This window comes from Phyllosticta citriasiana (genome assembly GCF_038021145.1).
Source record: "Phyllosticta citriasiana strain CBS 120426 chromosome Unknown IWZ02scaffold_10, whole genome shotgun sequence".
NCBI lineage: Eukaryota > Fungi > Ascomycota > Dothideomycetes > Botryosphaeriales > Phyllostictaceae > Phyllosticta > Phyllosticta citriasiana.
The window spans coordinates 969,589-996,060 of record NW_027117287.1 but is presented as its reverse complement, the minus strand read 5'-3'; the positions used below and the strand labels follow the sequence as shown (position 1 = coordinate 996,060).

The window sequence follows — 26,472 nt, the reverse complement described above, 5'->3', positions numbered from 1 at the left end:
ATCTCGATGCGCCAATCTGTAGCTCGGCATTTGCCTCGATGCCAGACTTGCCGACGCAGCACCAGCAGCACCAGCAGCAGACACTAAACAAACCCCCAGATCCCTGATGATGATGATGATGATGATGACGATGATGAAGCCTACCGCCGCCGAGAGTAAACCACCATTCCAAGAATCGCGGCAGCGCGGCGGTGTTTGCGGTATCTGCTTCTGCTGCCATCATTCGGACCGGATTTTGCACGACCAGAATCGCCGAGCGACGCGGAGTCGATTGATTGGGCATGGCTGTCACGGCGCTCTCAGATGCGCTTATGGAAGTGGGGCTGCTGCTGCGGCAGCACCCGTTCGTGACGCTGGCCGGCCTGGCGCTCGTGCTGCTTGCGATCGACTATGGACGCATGCTGTGGCTGCGGGCGAAAATGGTAGACACCGCTTTACTTTTGCTCCGGTCTTTGCCTCTGTGTCTCACATTGCTTGCAAGAAGGGAAAGAGGAAAGAAATGAAGTGACGAACGACTGTGAATATGAAGACGATGATGAGACGAGGATGTCCAATCCTGCAGTTATTGTATTTCCGAACACAACACTTACATGCGCTACTAGCCCCCGGGCCCGCTGCCGTGGCCGATTGTTGGGAATACGTTTTCGCTGCCGGAAAACAAGCCGTGGATCTTCTTTGAAAAACTGGCGAAAGGGTACCAAACGCCATTGGTAACCTTTTGGATAGGAAGGTAAGACAAACAACGGCCATGCCGCCCTTCCAAGCGCCCACAAACCCTCCCGCGCGCAAAAAATGACAACCAAAGCTCACTCACTCACCCGCCTGCTGTGGTCCACAGAAATCCCACAATCTGGATCTGCAACGCGCAAGCGGCTTCGGACCTGCTCGACAAGCGGGCGGGGACGTACTCGTCGCGACCGCGCATGGTCGTCTTCGCCGAGTGCGGCCCGGGCCAGACCAACCTGGTCAACATGTACACGTTCACGGCGGCGCAGCGCGAGCGATGGCGCGTCCACCGCAAGCTGATGCACGCGGCCGTCGGCGTGCAGCAGGTGCGCCGGTACCGCGCGCTGCAGGATAAAGAGAACCGCGTTGTTGCGCGCGACTTGCTCGCGCGGCCGCACGCGTTTGCTGAGCTCTTTGAGCGCTATGCCACGAGTGTTGTTTCGATTGTGGCGTTTGGCAGGCGCGTGGCGAGGGAGGATGATCCGATTATTACGGAGGTGATTGCGGCCATGCAGTTGGCGGCCATTCTGAACGTGCCGGGTTTGTGTCGTCCCCGAGGACATGGAGGCAAAATTAGGTTGAAAGAGGACGCATTTTTCTGACAGGACACCAGGCAAAACCTTTCCCATGCTCATGGAGACGTTTCCTAGTGAGTAGTCCGTTGCTCTCCCGTCTCCTGAAAGCACCACCATCACCACCACCGCTGACAAGAAACACAGTCCTCGCCAAATTCCCGCCCGAAATCGCCCCTTGGAAGCGCGGCCTCGGCGCGCGCTGCAAAGGCGGGGACCACACCTTCTTCTACAGCCTGGCCAAAGAAGCTCACGAGACGCCCGGCAACGACGACTGCTACGCAAAGCAGCTGTTCGCGGCCGCGCCCAAGCACGGGCTGTCGCCGGAGGAGATCTCGTCACTAGCCGGTAACCTGTTCGGCGCGGGTTCTGACACGTCGTCTTCAACGCTCATCACATTTATGCTGGCGTGCTGCGCGTTCCCGGACGTGCTGCCGCGCGCGTGGGACGAGTTGGACCGCGTCGTCGGGCCCCATCGCAGCCCATCGTTTGAGGACCAGCCGGACCTGCCTTACGTCAATGCGTTTGTGAAGGAGGTGTTCCGTTGGCGCAGTGTCGCCATCATCGGTGGCCAGCCGCACGCGCCCGTCGAGGATGATTTCTACCGCGGCTGGTTGATTCCAAAGGGCACCTGGGTCCAGGGGAACGTGTGGGCCATCCATCGCGATCCCGACTACTTTCCCGACCCGGACCGCTTCGACCCGGACCGCTTCCTGAACGGCGGGGTCAAGACTGCGAAGCCCTTCCCCGCTGAGCGTGGCTATATGACGTTTGGCTGGGGCCGTCGCGTGTGCTCTGGCCAGGCGTTGGCGGAACAGGGCACCTTCCTGAGCATCGCGAGGCTCTTGTGGGGTTTCAGGATCGAGAAGGCGAAGGACGCAAGCGGTCGCGAGATTCCGGTCGACATTTTTGCTTACACGTATGGTCGAAGTTTTTCTATGTCATGTCTGATGAAAGACTGACGTGGTAGCAGAGATGGGTTGAATATGCGGCCGCAGCCGTTCAAGTGCAGCATCACACCCCGCGGCGACGAGATTCGCCAAACGATTGAGAGAGAAGGGAAACAAGCGTTGGACGACTTGGCCGAGTACGAGGGATCAACTAGCTATACGTTGTCACTGATTTCTTCCAAGAGCTAGGGGTTGCGACGCATTCCCAAAGTGGAGATGGACTCTTGCTCCTGAAGAAGCAAACATCACGAGCCTGGAGTGGTTGTGAGCCTACGGATCCATCAATTTGAAGTGAGATAATACTTGCAAGCTTGTGACAAACATCACTGGCCCGATTGGTCTTTGGAGCAGAGTGGTGAGTGAATGCATAGTATTGGTATCAAAAATGAGATGACTCTCCCATCGTCTTGACGATATCCTGAAATGTTCCCCAAACGCCGCCACCAATGTTCCATGAGTAGAAATGACTGCAATGCAAATCAACAACAAGAGAGCGCCATCCAGGCATGCTCCGTGGTCCAACGCCGTCCTGATGCCCGGACATTTGACCTCCGTGACAACGCCAATACATACCATATCCACAATGACAGCCGTTCCCACATGTTCTCAATGAGGGACTTTTCTTTCAATTCGCCTCTAGCGCAAATGGTCTTCGTCTCGGTGCTCCTCTTCTTCGTCGCTGTCGCTCACTTCTTCCCAGCCCGCCAGTCTCCTCAAGAGCTTGTTTTCAGCCTTGAGCTCTTTGATTTTTCGTTCATGCGGCAGGCTTGCCTCGGAGCTTTCTTTCAACGCTGCCCGGGCGAATTGGGCTGCGCGCCCCAAGCCTGCCTGCCAGTCCTGATGCTCCAACCTGAGCTCCAGATTCTGCTGGCGTTCCTTCTCCAACAGATTATTGTAGTGAGAGTGTAAAGCGAGAATGGCTTGCTCGTGCCGATAGGTAAATGGTCGCAATTTCTCGAGGATGGCGGTGACGGAGGATTCGTAGTCTTGCACAAGAGCTTGCAATGCAGAATTCTGTGTTTCGAGGGAGGAAATTTTGCTTTGCGCGGTCTGAAGTTGCGTTCGAAGGGAATTTATTTCGGCGAGTTGAGCGCGGTTGTTGGCAGCAGAAAGATCGCCATTCACTTGCGCGACGGTTGGTGGGGACCCATCTTGGGCAGCGCGAGCCTGTCCGAGGGATTGTCAGAGTCATGACCACAATTTTGTTCAGGTTCAGGACATGCCTGTATTAGTTGCACGCTGTTCATGATGTTGGCCGTCTGACTTCTATTCTCGGCCAGCACGTCGGACAGCTGCTGCACAACCTGCCACAAGTGGTTCATGTCGGTTTGGTGTCCTCCGCTCAGGAGACCATTGACGAGATTGGGCATGCCACCGGAGCCATTGGGTTGGTGACCAGGGCCTGGCGATGGGGATTGTCGGGGAAGCGAGTTTGCCATGACGTTGGTGTTCGAAGAGTCGATGTACTGTGGAGGCTGGCTCATAGTCCTTTGGGCAGCCCTGGGATATCCTGTTTTCAAGGACACCAATCCCAGTGGATTGCAAGAGGGGTCGCGAATCAACAGTTCGTCGAAGTGATGACGGAGGGAGTTGGCAGCGGACAACGGGTCGAGGTCGGTTGGGTGGAGAGCAGGGGTCGATGTAGCTCCGTCAAGAAGGGCGGTAGAGCGGGAAGGGCGTGGTTCCTCGCTCCTTCTGTGCAGTGCCGAAGAGGATCTTGATGAACGTCTTGGACGTCGGAGTCGCGAACGCCGTGGACTGCCGCCGCGGGCCTGGTCCAAGCTCTGGTCCGTCGTCTGCTCTGACCGCCTTTCGGCCCGTGCATCCCGCTCGTCTTCCCCGGGCGATTCGCCAGTTCTGCCGCTTTGCTCCGCTCCACCTGACGACGACTCTGCCTCTGTTGATGGTCCAGAGTCTCGCTTGACAGGTGTCTCGTTTGCTTCTTGCCCGGAATCGCTTGGTTGTTTCGATACATCCTCAATGTACTGCACATTGGACGAACTCGACTGTCGTACATCTTCGACGTACTGCACATCAGGCGACTCGGATCGTGGAAAGTCTGGCGCCGCAGTCCCAGGAGATATTGGATCCGCCACACTTTCCGTGAGTCCAACCCGAAAAGCTGTTTGGACCGAAGTATCAGATGCCGCATCGTCGCGGAGGGCTGTGAGCACCGAGCCATCGGAGCCTGCATCACTTGTGCTTTCTGCCTTTTGTCCCTCGTCACCCGTACCGCTCTCCTTTGGGCCACCCTCGGACTGACCCGACTTCTTCTTGAAAGGATCGACGAGGGAGAAGAGAGGAGAGCCCCGAATGTCTTTCCCTGGTGTCTTGACCGAAGTCACCCTAAGTTCTGGTGGTACGTGAGAGTCACCAGGGACGCTGCTTCTGGGCGAGACGGTATTGCCTTGAGACTTCTGTCTCTCCTTCTCCTCGCGTCTGGCAATGGTTTTGGCAACCCAGTCGATGATATCGCCGCCTTTCCTTCCATCCGACCTCCCATGTTCGGTTAGCGATGCCTCTCCTTGGATCATCTTCTCAACGCCTTTGCCCCCTTGGGCTACAGTCGCTTGCTCCTCGCCGTGATTCTTTTCCCTGGCTTTAAATCTCCTCGCCCTGCGTTTCCAGACTCTGTCCTTCAGCCGATGGATGCTCCAGTCTAGCATCCACTCCGCGACTCTGGGGCTCGGATCAGGGTCATCCACGTCAACTGGGGAGCTATCTGTCTGTGCCTCCGTCTGACCAGATGACCGTGCAGCTTCGGCGAGGAACTGAGCCGTCTCTGGCGTCGCTGGATTCTGGGTTCCGGCTGTCAACTCCATGACAGGCCTCATCATGTGAAGCGCTAAATCAGGGTTGTCGCTGAAATTTTCTTTAATCGGCGTCGGTTTCGGCGGGCCCTCTCGAAACGTCTTCAACTTCTTGTTCAACTTGGCCTGGGTCATTTCCCGGTAGTTGCTGCGTGTCCACGGGTCTCTCATCTGACGCATCAGATGATCAATCACCCTCTCCGGAATGTCTCCAATCGCACGAGCTGTCTTCTGAATATGAGCGCGCAACTTCTCAAGATTTTGTTCCGAAGGAATCTCGGTAGACCAGAGGCCGATGTTTCGTGGACTCCTCTCTTCCTCCGGCAAAATGGGACCAGTGGCGCTGGCTTTTGCCTCGTCACTGGTGCCCGATGGCGCAGTGTTTGCAGCCGGTGAGGTAGTTTCGCTTGCTGTCGCAGGTCCCTTGACGATTGTCGTGCCTGGAACCGTTTGCTGGTCAACAACTTGACTGGAAATGTTTGATGTTGCAATAGCCTCAGGAGCTGGTTCTGCAGCGGTTGTCGACGAAAGACCAGCTGCAGTATCGTCATCGTCTGTTGCTCGTTTCTTCCCGGCGCGCGCCTCACGAAGGGCACGACGGTGGGCCTCCTGCTCCGGAGTGGTATAAAGCTCTTCATCATCGTCGTCATGTGAACCATCCCCTCCAAAACCCCAGTAGTCTCGAGTCCATTTGGTGGGATTTACGGCATCTCTGTAAGTGTCGCGCAGTATGCGCTCATTTCGGCGCTCTGCTTCTTGCTCTGGCGTCGTGTAAAGCTCCTCGGGATCATCGTCGCCCTTTTTCGGCTCGCCGGTGCCCCAATAATCCCTTTGTTGCAAAAGTTTCGAGTCAGGAGCTGGGACTGCCGTCTGGTCTGGACAAGCAGCTTTCTCCTCTCCCGATGGTGAATCGGGGTCACTATCCTCTGGTGTCGGGAAAGGCTCGTCGCTGCCTTCGCTAAAGGCATCGTCAAAAGGATTTCCTGGAAGCTCACGAGAAGAACTAGACCCAGAGGGAAAAGAGGGCAGCTTGGCGTCGCCTGGATCGGAGTTTGGGCTCGAAGATGCGCTTGTGTAGTCCTCGTTAGGATCATCAGGCTGGCCCGTTATTTTCTGCCACCGTCGATTGGCCTCTTCCTTCTCCATCGATCCACTAGTATTGAGCGCAGTCTTTGCGCGTCGAAACTCGAAAATGCGCTCGTCCAGCTCCGCGTCGCTGCCCTCGACTTCTTCCTCTCGAAGGTGTTCGCTGGTGTCTCGCATCACTCGAAGTGCAGAGTCGCGCGCCTCTTCGCGCTCGATGCGCTGCTGCTCAGTCTCGGGGCGATCTGCTTCCTCTTCTTCATTGTCTGGTTCGTCGAGGTAGCTCGCAATCTGAGCCTGAGTGAGCACAGCCATCGTACGTTCATCGAGAGATTGAGGTAGTTCTGTTGCTTCGGAGAGAAAGCTGACGATTTCAGCCCGTCTGATGGCCGTGAAAAAAAGCTCGTCCAAGAACGCCATTTCTCTGTCCTCAACGTCGAATTCCTCTTCTTCTTCGTCGTCCTCTGGAATACAAGCAGGCCGACCTGTATTCCAATCGGTATCGATGAAGTGCTCTTCGTAATCGAGGCTGCCGTCACTACCGGCGCTGCCACGACCAGCCCCCATTTCGAAGGTTCGCGGCGGGCTCATGCTACTGCCCTCGCCATAGTCCTCCTCGAAAGTTTCTGGCAGCGATGGCAGTGGGGGAGGTTGCCCCGAAGTACTGTGCATTTTTTCTGACGGTTCCTTTCCAGACTTTTTTTTCGGCTTCACAGTCTCTGTCGATGAATCTGACGAATCTGACGAATCTGCGCGTTTCAAAACGCCCTTCTTCGGGCTGCCAGCTTTTGATGACGGACTCACTGGCTGGCTCGGGTCTCCAACCTCCTCTGGCGGCTCGTTGAACACAAAATTGCGATGTTCTGTTGCCGCGCGGAAGGAAACTCTGTGGCCACCTTCAGCAGGCTGGGGATTCGTGACGATGGGAGTCAACGGGATAAGCGGTGGTCCGTTTCGTAGAGTGGAATTACGCAGACGTCGACGGCTTATGGCAGTGGCGTCGGACAAACTGAAGCCGCGACGTCGTGCGCCGGCTTCGATGAGAATATCCGAGCTTGAATCACTGTACGACGGCGGAAGATCTTCGTTCGGATCGTTCTCGCGACTGCGGTCGCTCGAGCTAAACATTGATCTTCGTTGCAAAGGTAGGGACGGACTTGGAGGGCTCGGAGGGGCTGCAGGACTTGGAGAACTTGAACATGCAGAAGATACAGAAGTAGCAGGCGTCGCTGCTTGGTCGACGGTAGATTCTGATTGTGGGGAAGGCTGCGGGCTATCAGAGCTGTCCAAGTGTGGCGTGGTAATTTCAGCATCGAAGTCGCCGTCGAGGGGCGTGTCCAGGTCATCTATGTCTGCGCCAGACTCCTCTGTTGAGCCAGCAGTGGCCTCCGCAGGCCGTTGGGAGGGACTACCGGATGAGCCGTCCAACGGTGCTGGCAAGTCTGTGGTAACGGTCCCGGATGGCGTACCACTGTCATCCCTTGACTGCTGCGTGTCGTCCTCGACTCCGCCATCGTCTTCGCGAGGATTTTCCGGGTCGGCTGGCTTTTCTGTGAAGCAGAAGACGTGAAGTGGCTCCATGTCAAACTTCACTTTGTTCCGCACTAAATTTTTCCCCAGCAGGTGTTGGAGAAACTCTTCGTCGGTTGCGTCAACAAAACAATTTTCGCAGGACTTATGACCAGGACGGCACTCGTTTTGACCAGGACATGAATTCGACGACGGTTGCATCGACTGCAAGGACGAGCCATCATTCGTAAAGTTGGCTCCATTGCCTGGCATTGAAAGCGGCCCGTTTGAGCGCCGCTCAAGCAGCCACTGAGCTGGCCCTTTTCCTTGCTTCTCTGGCGGCCAGAGCCATCCGCTATCCGGTCTAGTAACCCTGCTCGCTTTGGAAGAGCTGTTGACACTCAAGGTGAAAGGACGAGACTACCGCCTCGACCGTGTCTGCTCAGCCCTTGAGCTCCTCGCGTGGCGGCCATTCTCCGCGCCCAGCGGCCCCCTCAGCAACGCCAACTGTGGATCAACCAAATTCCACGGAGCATTGAAATATCTGGAGGGAAACAAGGCCATTTCAAGTCCAAGTGGTCGATGGCTGTGATCACCGCCGCGCCCCTTTCCCTTGGACTTTGAGAGACCAGAACTGTCAGATGGCTGACTGCGTCCTCTGGGCCGAGAGGGACCAACACCAGGACTAGGAGGAGCAACATTCTGAGCACTTGAACTTCCAGGTACACTCGACTGCTGATTACCTGCTGGTTGTGGAATTGATGGAGCGGAGGCAGCAGGACGAGTAGTTCGACCAGTTGACCCGGCATGCGAAGCAGGCGCTGATGGCCTCTGAAAGCCTGCGTGACTCCCGACGCGGCGTGTGGAACCAACTGGAGAAGCCAGGGGAGACTGAGAAACAGGCATTGGGATTCGACTTGGTCTCGGGAGACTCGATGCCCGTGTGGTTGCCGAAGGGGCAGGAATACGGCTGTTACTACTTTGCCGAGCATGTCCGGCAGCTGGCTGCCTTTCAGGACGGCCAGCGCCTGATGCGGCAGGTTGAACAGCTGGTTGACGTCTAGGATTGCTGCCGAATGCTCCTCCAGGTCTCAAGGCTGGATGGTCTCCAAGGTAATCATAGGACGCATTCAAAACCCTGCTGAGGCGCTCGTCGGACCTTTCAGGTATAGGGCTAAGAGCCGTTCCACGATATTCCTCGTGAGGCGTACCTTCGGGAGGGATTGGGGCAAGTGGACGTTGGTGCTGATCCAAACTCTGTCTGCGGCCACGTCTGTTCCAAGACTGTCGAATATCCCGTCCTACGGTTTGCATGAGCCTTCTTCCGATCTCTCGACGTCTCAGACATAGCTGGGGGCCGCGCCTTGGTGGACTCGGAGTGTGGCGGCCGGCAGATGCAGAAAGTTGGATTCTGTGCTCGCCCCTGAATCGTTGCATAAATCGCCGAAAACGAGATGGCCTTTGCCTCGCCGTGGGGCTTTGACCGTCACTTGGGCTACTTGGGCTACGCAACGACGCTCTTGATTCGCGACGCCTCAGTGCACCACTTCTTGAACGATCTGCTCCGTCGACTCGGCTGGATGCGGGAGGCTCGCTTTGCGTTCGTGGGGGCCTCGTTCGTTGGAGCCTTTCAGAATTTGGATCTTGACGATTTTCGTCTCTTCGTGGTGGCTCTGGATTCGGCAATGGCCATGGCTGTGGGTGCTGTTCTTCTGGTTCTTTGCCTTTCCGTAGGATCTTTCGGACCTCGTCTGGGTCCTCGGATTGACGTCCATACTCCCATCTCGGCTGTGTCCCGGATGGGCCTTCACCATTTTCATTTTCGTCAAAGTATTGACCTTGCCGACGGTTAGTAGCTTGTTCCACAGGCTCGTCTTGCGCCGATCGTGGTTGTGTCCCAGAAGGACCTTCACCAGGGTCGTCTTGTGCCCATGACGGTTGTGTCCCAGAAGGCCCTTCACCAGGGTCATTTTGCGCCCATGACGGCTGTGTCCCAGAAGGTCCCTCGCCAGGGCCATCTTGCGCCCATGTTGGCTGTGTCCCAGAGGGTCCTTCACCGGGGTCATCCTCCGCCCATCGCGGCTGTGTCCCGGAAGGACCTTCGCCAGGATCATCATCATCAATGTATCCGGGCCCTTCTTCCAGATCAAGGTGATGACCTTGATTGAAATGGTCGATCTCTGGACCTTGTCCATCTTGACCATCTGGAAACGGGTTCTTCCAAGATACACCTGCACTTTCCGAACTCACAGATAAGCTGTTGATGAAAGGAACAAAAGACGGCCTCGGAGACGGAGATCTGTTCGCAGGAGTTGCTCCGCCTCCCGCGGTTCCTGAAGCAGTTAGCGGAGAAACCTCAGACGAACGACGACGCCTCTGCTTCCCCCATTTTTTATCGTTTTCCTGTACTCTTGCCAGCATCTTGCCCCAGCCCACACTGGAACAACTGCTCCCTCGTGGTCCTTTTCTGAAGATGTGCTGAGGCCATGGCACAAATGGGGGGGATGGCGGTCTGTCATTCGGCGCTTGGTCCTGAGCAGAAGGCTCGTCGTGTGTGTTGTCGTAGTAACCCAGTCCATTAGCAAGTGTGTCTGGCGAAGGCGGTTCCTCCGGTCCAAAGTAGAGCTCCGGAAAATCACGGAAAGTTTGATAAGGATGGTTGCGGCGAACTTGTTCTACAGTCCACATCGCTCGTGCTTCTTCAGCCGTGCGTTCAGGAGCAGCTGGCGGCAACTCTGGATCCTGTCCACGACTAGGATATATACGCGTGGGGGCTGACCTTGTGCTGCGCTGTTCTTGGCCTCGAGTGAGTCTCAAATGCTGGTCGCGCCAGACTCCAGTGCTGTACATGGGTACGCCTTCGCGAGCATAGAGTGGCACAGTTCCATATGCATAGGGAACCTCGACTCTCCTGGGTTGCGGTGGAGTTCGAGCGCGATGTCCAACCAAAACGCCCCTTTGCAACCGTCGACTCTCTCTCAAACTCTGGTGGATACTTTGAACATTTCTTGATTGATGTTGATTTTGGTTCGGGGGTGCGATATTCGTGCTCGCAGCAGGAGTGAAAGCAGGCTGACCCTGCTCCTGAAAACTGGGCATCATTACAGGTGGCAGTTGATCCGTATCCATAGGAGCAAGTAACGGATTGATTTGCCCAACACCCCAGCCAATCTCAACCGGGCGTTCCCTCGGACGGTCCGTCGTTGGATATCGACCATCAGGCCCGTACTCAATCGCAGACTGGCGAGGAGCAAGGTCAGGTGGGCCAATCCTTCGAGTTAGCTGACCTTGGAGCCCTCGGGGTACTCGAGGTTCATGCTCTACTCTGACTCCTGCGTTCCCATGTGTGAGAACCCATCGTGCCACTCTGCTTGGTTCGTTCCCGCGAGGATGAGATTGAAGCTGTATCTGGCCGAATGTTGGACGTTGTCCGGCTGGTATCGAAGGCAATCCAGCATCACTGGCATGGTAGGAGGGAGGTGGTAAATCTGAACCCCAGGAAGCACGCGACTCAGAGACCGCTGCTGCGTGGTTGCTACTTCCTCCAACCGCATTCCACGGCCGATTCTCGTCCTCGTCGGCAATGTTTCTTTGTGGTTCCTAGCCACGCTCTGGAACCGCTGCCACACTGCGGTTTCTTTGGCGGTTATCTTGTCGGGGATAAGTAGGAAGACCGGTCATAGGATACACGTAGTCGGGATGGTCTGTCGTTTGCGGAATCAAGTTGGGGTCGAAATTGGGGAACGGCTGTCTGCCTGGTTCCGGTTCTGAAGCTGTTCGCCTACGCCATCGTCGTGGGCGGATGTGTTGAAGAATTGTGCGCAGAAATCCCGAGTACACTTGGATTGAGTTTTGGAAGAGCATTGGTTCCATTTTTTCAAGCGGGTCTTGGAGTCTCTTTGCTCCCTCCAGTGCCTCGCCAGGAGCGTCAAAGACCAGAGTTTCGCCTTCCCAAGAGTCTGGGGGCAAATCAATGACAGGCTTGCCACTTTCATCGCTTTCTGAAGGGTCAAAGCCTGAACAACATTCGGAACAAATACTTGATCCACGACCATATCGACCATGGAATGGAATACCATCACGGCCGATCGATGGGCCGATAATCCGGTACGCATCATCTTGTCTGTCAGCCGGGACATATCGGTACAGGTAAATTCGATTGCCACGTGAGTCCCTCTGTCCTATTTCGTCGAGATTGAGAAACAGTCTTCCACAACGATGGTGAAAGAAATTGGTGTAGCGAGGTGCTGGCGGCTCATGGGGAGCGAGGTCTTGCAGATTGTCACCTAGCATCGGCATCAATTCATGGACATCACCGATCGGCAAGTTCGGATGAATTGAGGAAGGATGGGGCGTTGTATTGGTATTCGGGGCATCCTTGAAGTCATCGGGTACCTGGCCACCGATGCCTGCTGTGTGAACTGCGAGCTTTTCTGGACGAGAAGGATTGGTCAAGGCCAAGAGATCCGAGGTCTGATTTTCGGCCGCAGGAGCCTTGCCATCTAACAGATGGAGTAATTTGTGCAGCAAATCTGGATAAGAATTCTTGGAAGGGTCTTTGCTGGACCCATTGCAAGACTGAAAGATAGGAGTCCTCTTGATCGGAGGGTTTGAGTGGCTGTGCACCGTGTCGACAGGTCTTCTTGGTCTTGCACAAACGGTGTGTCGGGATGAAATAAGTGAATGTACATTTACACCGGCCTCACGTTCTCGTGTGCCAGATTGGAAGGTCGGAGGAGAAGACCGAGGCTCGGAAACAAGGCAACGAGCGCGTTGCCCTGTCGCTGCATCTAGGCGACGGCTTCTTACAGACGAGACAAGAATGCGACGGTAGTAAGGACTGCAGGGGTCTTGAGAACAACGCCGGCGATGCCTTGCCATTGCGGATGTGGGCCGAGCTTAGCTTCGACGGTGGAAGGGCTCGGCCAAAGAGTGTCGTTGTGTCGTGAGGCGGAGAAATCAAGCGGAGGTGGTGATGATGGTGATTGGATGAATATGTAAGCTCGCTTGCTTTTCATGAATGCCCAGGCGAGTGAATTGCAGACTTCCTGGGAAAGTAAAGATGATATTCGTCGCAAACCATGACGATGTCGGTTGGAATGCGATGGGAGATTATGGATCTGAGATCGATCTGGAACGGGAACTCCACGCGATTAACCCTTGGGATGCACGGAGCCAACTCCTGGCTGGGCTGCGTGGCCGCTTCCTGATTCTCTGGCTTTTGACATGGCGACGGCGTGTTGTTCTCAGGCTCCGAAGAAGGACACATCGAAAGGTCCACCAGTCCCGCAGTAATTTCCTCTTGCGATATTCCTGGAGCAACAAATGGAAGCAAGTGGTTTGCATGAGTTGCACTAGAGTCGGGCTGAGCGTCGCTGTCCGGATGGACAGACTGGTCTGCAGTTGGGGTTTGCTCGAAAGATGCCATGAGCAAGAGGAATTCGACAAGAAAGAAAATCGCAGACAGGTCGGACAACTACAAAAACCCAGACCTCCCTCCCCGGCTTCAGGGTTCTACCACCAGGGTTTGTCGTTTTTACTCACCAGGTGTTTCCCTTCTTTGGAAGACGGCGCCCTGCAAGAAATTGTTTAGAACAAAGCTAACAAAGCAAACGAACGATAAAACGAGCAAAGTCTCACATGGAAGACGAAAGGACTTTCTGGACATAAAGGTGCTGCTGAATCGAAATCTGTTATCCCCGTCCCTAACAAAATTTTCGCTTGTGCAAAGTAACAAATGCCACCCAGTCTAAAGTTCTAACCAACCAATCTAGAGGCAAAAAAGGAAAAAACCCCCTAGATCTCAACAGCGACAGATCCCCCAAGATCCCTCGACCTGCTGCCCACGAAAAACGTGTACGTGCCCTTGGCGAGCGTCCACTCCTTGGCCACCGTATCCCAGTGGCTGACATCCTTGCGGCGCACCTCGAACGTGACGGTACTTTTCGCACCCTTGTCGAGCGGCACCTCTCCGAAGCCGCGCAGCTGCCGCATCGGCTGGTTGGCGACGGCCGGGTACGAGACGTAGAGTTGGGCGACTTCGGCGCCAGAGCGCGAGCCAGTGTTTGAGAGCGTCGTAGTGATGTTCAAGACGGTGTCGAAGAGGTCAGTCTCTGTAAGATTATTGGATAGCTTGGAGACTTTTTTGATGCATGGATGAGGTACTGACCTTGCCGCCGACGGCCATGGGGCCGCTGGGGTACGTCGCACTCAGCGCCGTCTCATTCGTCTTCTTGTCCGTCACGTCGCCATACTCGAACGTCGTGTACGAGAGGCCGTGACCGAAGGAGTAGCGCGGCGTGACGTTGCAGCGGTCAAAGTGGCGGTAGTCAACGTAGACGCCCTCGTCAAAGTCGCAGTTTGCCGTGTAGCAGAGCTGGACCGGGTAGTTGCTCTCGTTCTTGGCAATGGTGTTGATCAGCTTGCCGCTAGGGTTGACGTCGCCATATAAGACGTCGGCAATGGCATTACCACTCTCCTGGCCCGGCATACCACCGCACTGCACGGCCTTCACGTTCTCGAGCTCGACCCAGGCGTCCGACAGTGTTAATGACGACGACGGTGTTAAAACATTCCATTCCGAAGCGACCGACCGGACGAGCGAGTATTGATCAATGTTCTAAAGCTCTTCCCTGTCAGCGCCTTCACCGGAGAACGAGTTCAGGAAGACGAGGCAAACTTCAGAGTCCTCTGCGTAATTGGTGATGGAGGGCATAACTGCAGTACCTTGGCCAAGGTTGGACAGCGCATTGCCACCGCTTCCACCACCTCCGATGCGCTCGTGCTGCTGTAGCTGAAGTTGCTGGAACCGCCCATGCCGCCAGTCGATGGAGGCGAACCTACGCCCATACCAGAAGAGGAAGAAGTGTACGTGTTGTTAAGTATCCAGCGAATCATGCTTCCGTCGGCCGCAGCACGCGTCGTAAGGCTCTAGTAAGGGGTAATGAGGTAATAGAAGGAGAGTTGACCGCTGCCGCTGCCAGACGCCAAGTGACCCCGGTAAGTTGGACCGCTCGACCCCTGGACGCTGAAGGCCTGGTTGGGGCCGGCCATGGCAGGGCCAGCGTGAGCACCAAAGACGTTGATGGACTTGGGGCGATCCAGGGGGGGACCGCCGCTAGTTGTGACGTTGTTCTTCAGTAGGACGAGCGATGCGGCGCTGACCTCTCGAATGAGAGCCGAGGGGTTGGAGCGGACGTCGCGGTAGTCTGTCGAGCCGGCCTCAGAAGGCTGGGACGTCCAGTACGAGCTCGATCCATAGTCCTGGCCAGCATTCGCCAAATCATATGAAGTCGTCTGCGAGTTTACGCCTGGGAAGACCATGCCGGGGAATCCAAGCTCCGCCTCGAGAAGTTCGGTGACAATGTGGCTGTTTTCGCACGATTGCGAGTTGTTCACTCGGGACATGGCGCACATGACGGCGGCCATGCCGGCCCTGACACCGTCCTGGAACGGCCAAAGGTAGAGTTCGTGAATGGTCTGCGCACGTCAGTTTGTGCTGCCGCAAAAAAAGGGGCTAGTGGAAACCTTCGTCATCAGCAATGGACGAATGCACTACCGAAGTCGAGTTCGACGTGCCGGTGGATCATTTCGTCTCCTGTTTATTGAGCAGGAAGTGCCTACCGCCTGCAATGACACCAGCAGAGTTCATTCCATCAATGGTTTTGGCCAGAGCAACACCGCTGAGGTAAGGGTCTCGCGAGAAGGCTTCGGATTGACAACCGCCCCACGGGGTGCGACCAAGAGGTCCAGCCTCGGGACAGTTGATCGGGTTGTAGCCCACAAGATGAATTTCGCGGCCCAAAGCTTTGGCCTCGGCTTCAAAGTAGTCTTTGTTCCAGGTCATGGCCATGGCTTTTGCATAAGCGTCAGTGAAGTCGCCAAGCTCCTGAAATATTTGTTGAATCAATCAGCCTACTAAATGCATGCCTTCAAGCGAACTCTTACTCGCGGAGGAGGTTCGTATCATGTACAGATGAGAAGATAGCTGCGTTGGAGGAGTTTGATGCTGCACTCGCGCCGTACAACAGCGTCGAGGCCAGACTGAAAGCTGCCGCAGCTTTCATCTTGAAGAATTAGGAAAACTCAAAAACAATGCATAGACGATGACGAAAGGAAAGGACCAATTCTCAGCACTCGACGGTTGGAAAGAGCTGGGGGTCGGGTGTTTACTGTCAATGTCAACGACAATCACGCCTGCTTTTTGCAGGAATGGCTCATAATCGCAGGAAGAAATGGGCGACTTCAGCGGCAAGGGAGATATTCACCGCGCTGCGAGATATACTCGGCTTCTAGACCTGTGGACTGACGTGCCGATGCAAATTGCCCGTTCCATGCGCTCTATGCAGGAAGTCCATCGCAACGTGCGTGAGACACATGGCACCCCGCAAACTCTGGAAACACTTCCCCTGGCCCACTTCTCCCTGGTGCCTCGTCATAGCACGGCCATTTCCGAGGGCGCGATCGCACGTTCAAGCACCATGAAAGAGAAGTTTCCGTTGCATTTTTGCTTTGGCGGCTTCACGTATGCTTCCCGTCATGCAGGAGCAACAGATGTCGGCGCATCGGTTGGCGAGCAGGGATGATGGATCACCAAACTGCCACGCGGCTCTGTAAGGAGGTCAAAATAAAGCCCTTGGCAATCCGCAAATGGAACTCCTTGGGCCAGGAGAATGTGCCAGGAACAATCGGGAATTCCGAGTTTGCGGCTGCTTCCGCCTCCAATCGGAGTAGCGAGCAGCCAGCCTTGCGGCCATCTTTGAGCGAACACCAACCACGTCCACGCAATCAACGCCAGCAGCAACGTCAGAGCGTCTTGATTGTGTCATTTTTCCCGCTGATAGCAGTCACAGAGATCAGCATCCCTTGGATACCGCAGGCGAGAGCGCTTGGCAACAACATCAATTCCCGCTGAATTCACCCTGTGTCTCCACCACGCCGATGGCGGCGGCAGGAGAAGAGAGCGGGATGAAGGAAAAAAGGAAGCAAAAGGCGAAGAAAATTCAATGTGACCGGCACAGCTTGAGCTGTGCATAGCTGCTCTGGACTCTTTCACTTCGCGCTGATCGCAAAAAGTGGAGTATTGGGGGCCGTTAATTTTAAATTTTTGAAGAGGCGAGGAATTTGGGGCAAAGTTGGGGCAACTTGTGGGGATAAGGGGAATTCAAGCGACTCCTCGCGAAGGGTCTGGGTGAAGATGCCACAGGGACAGCTTTTCCTTCGACGGGTTTCCAAGCGTGGTTTCCATCGCACAAAACGGCCCGGCATTCTCCATCTCCTTTGGGAGAAAGCGTAGTGAATCTTGTCGGTCTGTATCTTCTGGAAGACTTCGGTTTCACTGCTTCGGTGCGAGTGCGACCTGGGTGAATTTCGACTGATGCGATCCCCTGGAATTGCAGTGCCGCAAAGCGTTCCCATCGCGAAGGTGGCTGGGCGGACTGGACGATTCCTACTCGTCATCCGAGAGCTGCGTGCAATCGAGGAAGGTGCTCCTCCAATGGCTGGCGCGCTTGATGTTGCGCAGTCACTGACATTGATTTTCAGGGCGTCCATCAGCCCGTGCCGCAAAACACCAGAATCGACGCAGCCAACTCAAATTCAGTAACCCCTCAGCTAAGAAGCGCGAGGGTTGGAGATCGGTTGTCGTTATTTGGATGATTGTTTCGACCAGGATAGAAGACTTCAGCATCACAGAACCACTCAAAAACGCCCTTCTTGTACCGGCGGTACTTAATACAATGTGCAGTGAGACCTTTTTGACACAGCACCAATTTTGGGGTATAGCTCTTCAGGGTCGTGAATGAAACACCACCTGGGCGGACTATTGGTGTTCAAAACCTTAACCACACTATGGGATCGCAGAGGCCTTTCCAAGACAAAAGACTATTGATGCCGGGTGGTCGTCGGCCAAGGCCAGGGGCTTGAGCAGAGAGAATCCGTTAAGTATGAGTGGGCTAGAGACGAGCTTCAGCAACGACCTCATCCAAACAGCTTGCAACTTATCCACAGAAGAAGCTCGCCTGACAGACGCCCTCAATTCTGATGAAAGCTTCACGGTGACACAACAACAAACCAACAACCCGGGCACGTCTTGGCAGACGCCCTGGCGTCACAAGCTCCCCTGCTCATAAACAGTGCCTGCACAACCATATTCCTCCTAGGATTCTGCACCTTCTGCATATAGAGGCTTCTCCGCAACGGAGTCGCCAGGGACAAATCCTGTAGGAAGGTCCGTTCCACCCGTACCTCAAGGCGGGTAACTCGCTCACGCAAGTTCCATCGGATTTGGCCGCGAACGAGGTTCTTAGATGGCGGCGCTATGGGTTTTCTCAGCTTCATCAGCACTGAAATGGACAGAAGAGGCAAGCTGCGCTACCACTGAATCCTTGGACCCGGCAGCCACGGTATTGGTGGAGTAGAAAATGTATGCTTTCGGGTCTTGCTCCGGACGATTCGTCCAAGTCGTTCCCAGGAGGGTGGTTCGGTACGTGGATTGAGAACGGAGAAATTCTGGGGAGATCCTGAAAGAATCCTTTGTGTCTCGAATTTAGGGACCACAAAAGCTCAGAGAGAGGGACGTGAAAGTGAGCTGTAGAATGCCTCGCTGAATCCTCCCTTGACCACAGTACCATCGCGAGCGGGACAGTATCATGGTACGGCTTGAGGCAATTGGAACCGTGCCACCAGTCATCGGGCGTAAGATCGTTTTTGGATGGACTGTCTCAAGAGGAACGAATTTTTTGATGCCGTTGTGGGCTCCTTGGGAGTATTTATTTCTCTGGTCTGTCGTATTGCTCGAGTGATGGTGGAGGAGAGCAGCTTCAATAGAGACAACCGCAGCTGACTACAGCAACTGCCAGCAAGAGACACCAGCCTGCCTCATCATGGAGTTTCTTAGGAATTTTTTCCTTCTTTTGGCCGTGAGTTCCTTTGCGTCTCCAGTGGCAGCGCACCCGCAAGTCTCCTTTTCGACCATGACCCCTATCGATTCGATGACGACTTCGACAGCGGCTACTGATTCGACAACCACTCCGGCGACGTCAACCACGTCCGCGACAGATTTCATTACCCTGGGGACGCCCACAATCTCGACGCTTTCGTTTGCCAAGACGTCTTCAGCCACGTGCAATGACGCGTGGTTCAGCTCACTCTCTGCGTTGGGTCCACAGGCTACCGCGTTTTGTTCGGGGTGGCTCAGTATTTCTGATTCGACAGCAACGACAACCGTTGTTAACTCAACGACTGCGAGTCCTCCTACCACCACAGCTACTCTGACTTTGCTAGACACAGCGTAAGAAGTTCCGGAAGTTCCGTAGGATTCGTTGATTTCTGACCTTTGTTAGTTCTAACTATGTGTCGACTGCCACAGTTACGGGGAATGCCACGACTTACACATACAATGGACCGAAAACTTCTGCGCCGAACATCACCACTACACCAGAGCCCGTGCGGGTAGCTTTTGGCGTCGCTGAGGCCACCGATACTGCAAGTATCAAGTCGAGTATCTGCTCTTGTTTCATCAGCATCACATCTTCGGTCACGACCGATACCACCAGCACACTGGTTACGGTCGGACCTTCGACTGTATGTGATAAACTTCCGAAGTATGGATGTTGAACGATAAGCTGAACGAGAAACAGACCTTTACCAGCCTTGATGTTGTCTTCTCCACCACAATGGTGGAAGCCACAACGACCGCGACTGTTGCCGGGCCAACAGTCAGCAGCTGCTTCGACTTCGAGCATGATGCAAACAATGCTGGCTACCAGTACCTCAGTGAAGACCAGGCGAATCAGCTGAGCAAGTGGTATGGAAACAGCACCGAAGACACGGGAGACTGGTTGACCTGCTGCAATGACTGCTATCAGAGGCAAGACTGCGTTGCTTACCGCTTCAGCAACAGCTCAGGAGGCAACCGGTGCGAGCAGTGGACGACGAAATTCGGTACCAGTCTGAATGTCACCAACACCATTGAATTCTCCAACTCCACAGCCTTCTCCAACCATAGAAAATTCTGCCCTCACGGCACAGTGGAGGGGTCTAAGCAGGCGATCAATGAAACGAGCAGCAGCGACAGCCCGATCGCCATTGGGCCGTGCCTCGATGCGGTCTGGGAAGTAGACTGAAGGTCGAGGGGGCCGGTTAGAAGATGGCACTGTTGGATTGTGCACTGATTCGTCCGTTTTGTCTGTCACAAGCTGACTGTCGCTCCTTTGGCCGAGATGACAGGAGATTTTGAATTAAAAAAAAAAAAAATTTTGGGCGAATTTTTGTGTACTGAGTAGGACTTGAAGTGCAATTCAACGTCACATGTTTGTGCCATGTCTCACGGTGGTTCCGTTTCGTCCTTGTCCACAGACGTTCACGCGACGCTCATGGTCGACGGCGCTATCATTTCAGTCTGGGCGAACCACGGCCCTGTGGTGTGTCCGACGGCGCCGACCGACAGCCAACAGGGCCGAAAGGATAACCATCAACACCGAGATTGATAGCTGCCGCTTCGTATCACTGCCACAATTCTACCACCAGTGATGCAGCCGCCAACGGATCAGCGTTACCCCAGAGTGGGCGATTGAGGACGAAACTCAGAAGGCGAGGTCCGGGCCAGAGCCACGCGAGGACACTCCGCTTGCAACCTTACGGGCGTTGGAGGCCTTGTTCGTGGAGTTTCGGTGAAGGCGGAGGGTAAGGCTGTCCCTGGACGACGATTACGGCCAAAGGCCAATCACGGCGGCGAGTGTGGCGACCTGCCTGGTGGTCGATGCAACGTTGCAGATAGATTCGACTGGCGTGCGGGCTTCTCGAAGGACCAGGGACGGCAGAAGGTGGGGTCCTAGGTCGGGGCCAAAGTTTGAGGCGCGGGGAGGAGGAACTGAGCACTTGATGTTGACCCAGAATGGGAATTGAAGCCGGTGGTTCGTTATCATGTCGCGGAGAGGACTGAGTTTGCCGGACCGCTTGGCGATCAGCGTGCAGCGATAGGCCTGATAACATGAACATATTGCACCAGCAATCGACCAGACTTGGGCGCCACGAACGGGCAGCTCAGCGGACATGAGCGACACAATACCACCGTCTGTAACTGCAATGGGAAGCTGTCAAGGGCAATTCTGGGGATGCAGGAGATACAAATCTAGGTGGCGGCCCACATCATGTCAGGCCGCGGATCCATTTGGTCGCGCGACACGATACGTACGCCCTTTAGACCAAGACTTGTCGGTGCGCACGCGTCCGAATTTTTTTTTGTTTCTCTTTCTCTCTTCCTGTCTTCGCCCGCCACCCCCAATTCTCTTCCCTCTCCTCCTCCAAAACCACCATGGACGCCGAGAAGCACCACGACGAGCCCAAGGCCACACCGGCTCCATCGCTGGACATGTCACGCGAGCATCACCACCCGCCCGTCCACCACGGTCATGGCGCCGACAAGGAGGGCATTGCCTACACGAAAAGCCTGGTCCCGGACCCCGCAGCGTTTCCCTCAGGCAAAATGGGCGAGAAGGACGGTGTGACGGACATTTCTGATCCCGAGAGGGGCAGCACCAGTCCGGTCAACACGGTGCCGTCCGAGGAGCACCAGCGCGGCAAAGTCTCCAGATTCTACCACCGCCACAGGATCCTTGTCCACCTCTTCATTTGGCTCTTCTTCACCGGGTATGTCTCCATCTGTCTGGTGGTGGTTCGACGGATTCGAGAGCAGGAGAAAAGCTTTAGCCGAGCCAAGCTTGAGCACGGGACGGTAGCGCCGCCGCCACCCGAACAAGACTGACGCTCTATTTTGTACCAGATGGTGGATTGCCAGCTTGGTCCTGCACCGCCATGACAAGAATTGGATCATTCCATTCTTGCTCTACCTCGCCATTACACTCCGGCTCATCTTTCTCCATGTCCCCATTTCCATCATTATGCGGCCCGCTCGCTGGGTGTGGGGAAACACGGCGGTCCGCTTCGCTGCGCTGATCCCGGAGAGACTGAGAATGCCGGCTTTTGCTCTCCTGACCGTCGCCGTTATCGTAGTCGGGACGTTTGCCAGTCCAACAAGCGAGGACAACACGCTTGACAATCGTGGCATCAGTCTGCTTGGCCTTATCGTCTTCATCTTCCTCCTCTGGGCCACGTCCCGGAACAGGAAACTGATCAAATGGCATACCGTCATCATGGGCATGCTGATGCAATTCATCATTGCACTGTTTGTCCTGCGGACCACGGCTGGATAGTGAGTCTATCTTAACGGAGCTTTCTCTCTCTCTCTCTCTCTCTCTCCCTCCAGCCCACGCTGACCTCGACAGTGACATTTTCAACTTCATCTCCACCCTGGCCAGGGAATTGCTTGGCTTTGCTGATGACGGCACCGCTTTTCTGACTTCGGATGACGTTGTCAAGACCTACAAATGGTTCCTGATTACGACATTGCCTGCGATCATCTTTTTCGTATCCCTGGTCCAAATCCTCTACTACATTGGTCTCATCCAGTGGCTCGTTGGCAAGTTTGCCAGTTTCTTTTTCTGGAGTATGCGCATCTCCGGCGCTGAGGCTGTTGTTGCTGCCGCTTCTCCCTTTATTGGTCAGGGAGAATCAGCCATGCTCATCAAGCCCTTTGTGGCTCACCTTACCATGGCCGAGATTCACCAGGTCATGTGCTCCGGGTTCGCGACAATCGCCGGATCCGTCTTGGTTTCGTACATTGCCATGGGAGTCAACCCGCAGGCTCTCGTCTCTTCCTGCGTCATGAGTATTCCTGCATCCATTGCTATGAGCAAGCTCCGATGGCCGGAAGAGGAGGAGACGCTCACAAACGGCCGCGTCGTTGTGCCTGAAGACGAAGACCACCAGGCGGCCAACGCTCTGCAAGCCTTTGCCAATGGTGCCTGGTTGGGCCTGAAGATCGCCGGAATGATCATGTGCAACCTGCTTTGCATCATTGCATTGATTGCGCTGATTGATGGTCTCCTCACTTGGTGGGGGCGCTGTAAGTACTCCAAGGTGGTGCTGAAAAGGCAGGAACTGATTTGTTGCAGACATCAATCTTCACGGCGACTACGACCTTACTCTTGAGCTCATCCTTGGATATGTGTTTTACCCCGTCGCTTTTCTTCTCGGCGTCGACCGCGACGGCGACGACATTCTCAAAGTTGCCAAGCTTGTCGGCATCAAGATTGTCGCCAACGAGTACGTGGCCTACTCGGATCTGTCGACTAAAGCGGAATTTGCCAACCTCAGCACCCGTTCGCGCCTCATTGCGACATATTCCCTTTGTGGTTTCGGCAACATTGGATCCGTCGGCAACCAAATCGGTGTGTTGACGCAGCTCAGTCCCAGTCGCAGTGCCGACGTGAGTAGAGTGGCCATCAGCGCGCTGTTGACTGGTATTTTGGCGACTCTGAGCAGCGCAAGCATTGCTGGGCTGGTCATTATAGATCAGGCTGGCTTCACGACCCCGACTACTGCCTAAGGAGATGGCGAGTAGCAAGGCGTTTCGAGAGACGTTCAGAAAGAGACGTTGCTGAGCCGCAACGGCGCGCTTTTGGATGTCTGTGGGAGGTAAGTTTTGAATATGTATGGATGGAGTCGACTTGAAGTTTCCTTCTTTTATTAATTGCACGAATGATGTTTGAGAAATATTCTGCTCCGCGAGACTGGAAACGTTTCGGATACCCCGAAGAGTAGATGAATGTAGTTGCGACCAAGTGACGTGCTCACAAGGTTTTTAATGAACGTGTCGGCGTTCCATCAGCCTTGACCCCCCCCCACTCCGAGCATCTCGCGCTGATCCCATGCACCAATTAAGAAGGGTCTAGTTTGATTTGTCGGCACCGAGATCTTTTGGTATTTCGGCCGGACCCCAGTTCGAGTGCAGAGAGGGACCGAGGCCATGCAGACCAGTAAAGCTTAGCTGAAGCTTACAGCGAGCCGCCGCATCAAACGGCCAGACCACTCCTTGTCGGCAAAGCCATCGTTGCGTTCCCCTCCGCCTGTCTCATCCATCGCAGACTGCTTGTAGCGTTGCTCGTCGGCGTGCAGGCCCTGAGACTCATATTAGCTCCCGCCGACTCCACCACGCTCAGCCCTAAACCTTGAGAACATCGTACACCTCCATTCTTCGCCAAATCGACGACACGGACTCGGATTCAACCAATTGAGCTCCCCTCGTGCAAATATCACGCAATCTTCAACCCTTGACGGACCGGACCGACCCGTTCAATCGCACGCCCTAGCCAGGTGGCAACTGGTCCAGCGCCAGCAGCATCCCGACTGCCTTGGGCTGCAGAAACGACGCTGCGTCCAATCGCACCAAGCGCAAGGATACAAAGGGAAACATCATCGTCTTCATCGCTAACAGTTCACGTCGTCTCGGGGCATTTTTTTGCGACAGCTTGACATTCCTTGGCTCCCGCAGCTTCTAATTATCCAAGGCATTGATCCACGTGGGAATTTCAAGCCAAGCGGTTACTTAGGCGACATGGCCAACGACCTACCTTCTGTACTCGGCTTCACCATGCTGGCCGAATTAGAGGGAAACAGCGCCATTGCAGGAATCGACTTTGGAGCAAGAGGCCGCCAAATTTATCAGTCTCCGCAGCAACAGCAGCCGCCGACAACCCAACACGAAGGTCCTGCCCAACGACTGCCGATGAAGGTGGAGCGCCGGCAGGAGAGTCCATTCCGCTGGCCTGCGTACCGTGTCGGTCGTAGCACTTGAAGTGTGGCGGAGGTGAACCATATGCGCGATGCAGGGATGATGTCAAGGCCGGAGAGTGCAGCTATGTCAAGAGTAGGAGAGTAAGTGGGCCTGGGTCTTTGAGATTTTACAACCCAGCTTCTTGAGGCTCCCCTTGCCACGTTCCTAATCACCTCACAGGGCTACAAGGGCCCGCGCAAGAGGAATGCTTTGGGCGAGCCCGTCCAACATCAGCCAGTCGGCCCTGCAGGTGAATCAAGCCAAGAAAGGCGTTCGACCTGTAAATCTTTTTGTCCGCACTTTGATTCTCCATCTTGACATCGATAAGCGACAGCTCGTTCAGCAACAGAATCGCGAGACATGAGACCAATCTTGAACCCGAGCACGCCTTCCCCGCTTTTGCTGAGGCAGCCGACTCTCCTGAGACATCATTGATTTTCTCCGTTTCCGTTGAAGACAGCGCAGCTCTCGCATTTTCAAAGGGTCAGTCGAATTCGGACTGCGCGCCTGATCGCAAACAATAATCATCCCCCCACCACAAATTACTCTTTCTATCTCATGACGTGCATGCAATCAAAGTCAACCACAGTACCGTGGACAATGTGACAGCAGCCCGCAATCTCCACCTGCCTCACAACAAACGCGAACACAAGCACCTGAAGGACTTGCTCGATAGCTTCAACCTCCCGGGCAAGCTTTCCGCAAGCGAGCCCACAAACGACCACGGAACTCAGCATGGATTTAGTGCTAGAATCCTAGCATTGAGCTCGACGACGTTAAAAGAAAGGGGCCGGCCAGTCCTCCTTCTCATGCACGCGATTGGCTGGGTGCTCGTGCCGCGGTATCTTACAACGTGGCTGATACTTGCTTCATGGCGCTGGATGAGGGGTAGAGACTAAGCTGCGACGGCTTCTAGTGGTAGTATCGTGCGACTTGATGATTGACGTTTTGGGGCCGCTTGCTGGATTATGGGTGTCCAGTGTCGATCTGGTCCGCGCAAGTGGTTGGAGAGACATAAGGGAATGATTGTAGTTTAAGGCTCCATGTCGCGAGCCATTTCAATTTGAGAGGTAGGTTTTTCCCTAGGCAGAAATGCCGACTTTTCTTTTCGCCTTTTTGTTTTTGGAGAGGTGCAGTGCTGAAAAGAGCAGTTGTGGAACAGGGGTGACGTCGAAGGCTAGAGTAGAGCCAAGAGGATGCACGCTTTACGTGCAGACGCTCAAGTCAGTCCCTGCAGGAGACCGCGGGATAAGAAAGCTGTCCCATATACCTGAGAGATGATTCTCGCGAGCTTTTCCATTTTCTGGAATAGCGTGGGAAGACAGAGTCTCCTGTCACTTTGTTGAATGGATTTTGCAACAACAGGAGTTCAACAGAAGAGAGCACCAAATCGTCGGACTTCGTGGTCGTCTTTCTCGTGCGAACTCGCTGACCGATCACTCGCAGAAGATCTGACGGACAGCCGCGCCGGGGAGGGGGCTCGATCTCGCATGCCCGCCCGCAGGCTTGAGCTGACTCTTCCGTAACGGGCAGGCAATTGATAGTGTAGAGCGAAGCTCTGCTCCGGTGGGTCCGCGGAGAGCGGTCGACAGCTCTGGTATGTTTCGTGGCACAAGTACGACCTCACGTAAGTGCAAATGTCCGACTGGTTCTTTACAGGACAGCCAGCCGCAGTGCCGGTTCGTTCCCTGGGAGAGGTGGAGCTGTCGATTGGTCGCGTCTTTGAAGTATTTCACAAGTACCCCCGCAATCTTTGTGCTGCTGGTTATGGCTACGTGCGCGCGGAGAGGCTGATTCAGGGCTTTGTGGAAAGGCAACGAGTGAATGTTGATGCTGTCTGCGTCGCCCCCAAGCTGTTGCCTGTCGATGAACATTGCCTTTGGCACATTTTTTCCGAGCCCAGTCCGACTTTGAGTCCAGTCCAAGTGGATTTCAGATCCGAAAACACAGCCGGCAGTCTCCAACTCTCCTTTGATCTTGGAAAGGAAAGAATCATGTCCTCGGGCAGTTCCTGGGTACAATTCCGCTTCAAGGCAGAAACGACGCGTGAGGATGATTTGTGTATCACTGACACGACGTTCTTGCGGCTCCATAAGAGCCCTAGCCAAGCAATTTGTTCAAGTTCCCCACCGCACACTCCGCAGACT

The 26,472-nt window shown here is 54.9% G+C and overlaps 8 protein-coding genes across 8 annotated transcripts; 2 read left to right on the top strand and 6 right to left on the bottom strand.

Moving 5' to 3' along the window:
* Nucleotides 1–311: 311 nt before the first annotated feature.
* On the top strand, nucleotides 312–2,437 carry IWZ02DRAFT_381314 (cytochrome P450; the record flags this gene model as incomplete). Its single annotated transcript, XM_066765161.1, has 6 exons — nucleotides 312–422; nucleotides 603–730; nucleotides 839–1,266; nucleotides 1,340–1,375; nucleotides 1,446–2,217; nucleotides 2,272–2,437. 6 exons carry the CDS (start codon nucleotides 312–314, stop codon nucleotides 2,435–2,437), a joined length of 1,641 nt encoding a protein of 546 aa, XP_066620897.1.
* A 447-nt stretch (nucleotides 2,438–2,884) lies between these two features.
* Nucleotides 2,885–3,687, bottom strand: IWZ02DRAFT_381792 (uncharacterized protein; the record flags this gene model as incomplete). The annotated part of the gene is made up of 2 exons (XM_066765186.1): nucleotides 2,885–3,399; nucleotides 3,444–3,687. The coding sequence occupies 2 exons, from the start codon at nucleotides 3,685–3,687 to the stop codon at nucleotides 2,885–2,887; spliced, it is 759 nt and encodes a 252-aa protein (XP_066620896.1).
* A 4,203-nt stretch (nucleotides 3,688–7,890) lies between these two features.
* On the bottom strand, nucleotides 7,891–11,014 carry IWZ02DRAFT_41343 (uncharacterized protein). The gene has a single exon (XM_066765747.1). It carries the CDS (start codon nucleotides 10,777–10,779, stop codon nucleotides 8,071–8,073), a length of 2,709 nt encoding a protein of 902 aa, XP_066620895.1. The 5' UTR covers nucleotides 10,780–11,014; the 3' UTR covers nucleotides 7,891–8,070.
* A 1-nt stretch (nucleotide 11,015) lies between these two features.
* Nucleotides 11,016–12,647, bottom strand: IWZ02DRAFT_41376 (uncharacterized protein). Its single transcript, XM_066765751.1, has one exon. It carries the CDS (start codon nucleotides 12,529–12,531, stop codon nucleotides 11,251–11,253), a length of 1,281 nt encoding a protein of 426 aa, XP_066620894.1. The 5' UTR covers nucleotides 12,532–12,647; the 3' UTR covers nucleotides 11,016–11,250.
* Nucleotides 12,648–13,446: 799 nt separating this feature from the next.
* On the bottom strand, nucleotides 13,447–15,502 carry IWZ02DRAFT_476459 (putative beta-glucosidase D; the record flags this gene model as incomplete). The annotated part of the gene is made up of 5 exons (XM_066769028.1): nucleotides 13,447–13,761; nucleotides 13,820–14,269; nucleotides 14,419–14,578; nucleotides 14,636–15,129; nucleotides 15,287–15,502. The coding sequence occupies 5 exons, from the start codon at nucleotides 15,500–15,502 to the stop codon at nucleotides 13,447–13,449; spliced, it is 1,635 nt and encodes a 544-aa protein (XP_066620893.1).
* Nucleotides 15,503–18,407: 2,905 nt separating this feature from the next.
* IWZ02DRAFT_41186 (uncharacterized protein) lies at nucleotides 18,408–19,704 on the bottom strand. Its single transcript, XM_066765724.1, has 3 exons — nucleotides 19,292–19,704; nucleotides 19,048–19,225; nucleotides 18,408–18,929 (listed from the first exon to the last, which is right to left on the bottom strand). Exons 1-3 carry the CDS (start codon nucleotides 19,392–19,394, stop codon nucleotides 18,494–18,496), a joined length of 717 nt encoding a protein of 238 aa, XP_066620892.1. The 5' UTR covers nucleotides 19,395–19,704; the 3' UTR covers nucleotides 18,408–18,493.
* Nucleotides 19,705–20,965: 1,261 nt separating this feature from the next.
* IWZ02DRAFT_381742 (H+/nucleoside cotransporter-like protein) lies at nucleotides 20,966–23,098 on the top strand (the record flags this gene model as incomplete). Its single annotated transcript, XM_066765183.1, has 4 exons — nucleotides 20,966–21,300; nucleotides 21,434–21,862; nucleotides 21,936–22,615; nucleotides 22,665–23,098. The coding sequence occupies 4 exons, from the start codon at nucleotides 20,966–20,968 to the stop codon at nucleotides 23,096–23,098; spliced, it is 1,878 nt and encodes a 625-aa protein (XP_066620891.1).
* Nucleotides 23,099–25,761: 2,663 nt separating this feature from the next.
* On the bottom strand, nucleotides 25,762–26,418 carry IWZ02DRAFT_435084 (uncharacterized protein; the record flags this gene model as incomplete). Its single annotated transcript, XM_066766417.1, has 1 exon — nucleotides 25,762–26,418. One exon carries the CDS (start codon nucleotides 26,416–26,418, stop codon nucleotides 25,762–25,764), a length of 657 nt encoding a protein of 218 aa, XP_066620890.1.
* Between the last annotated feature and the right edge of the window lie 54 nt (nucleotides 26,419–26,472).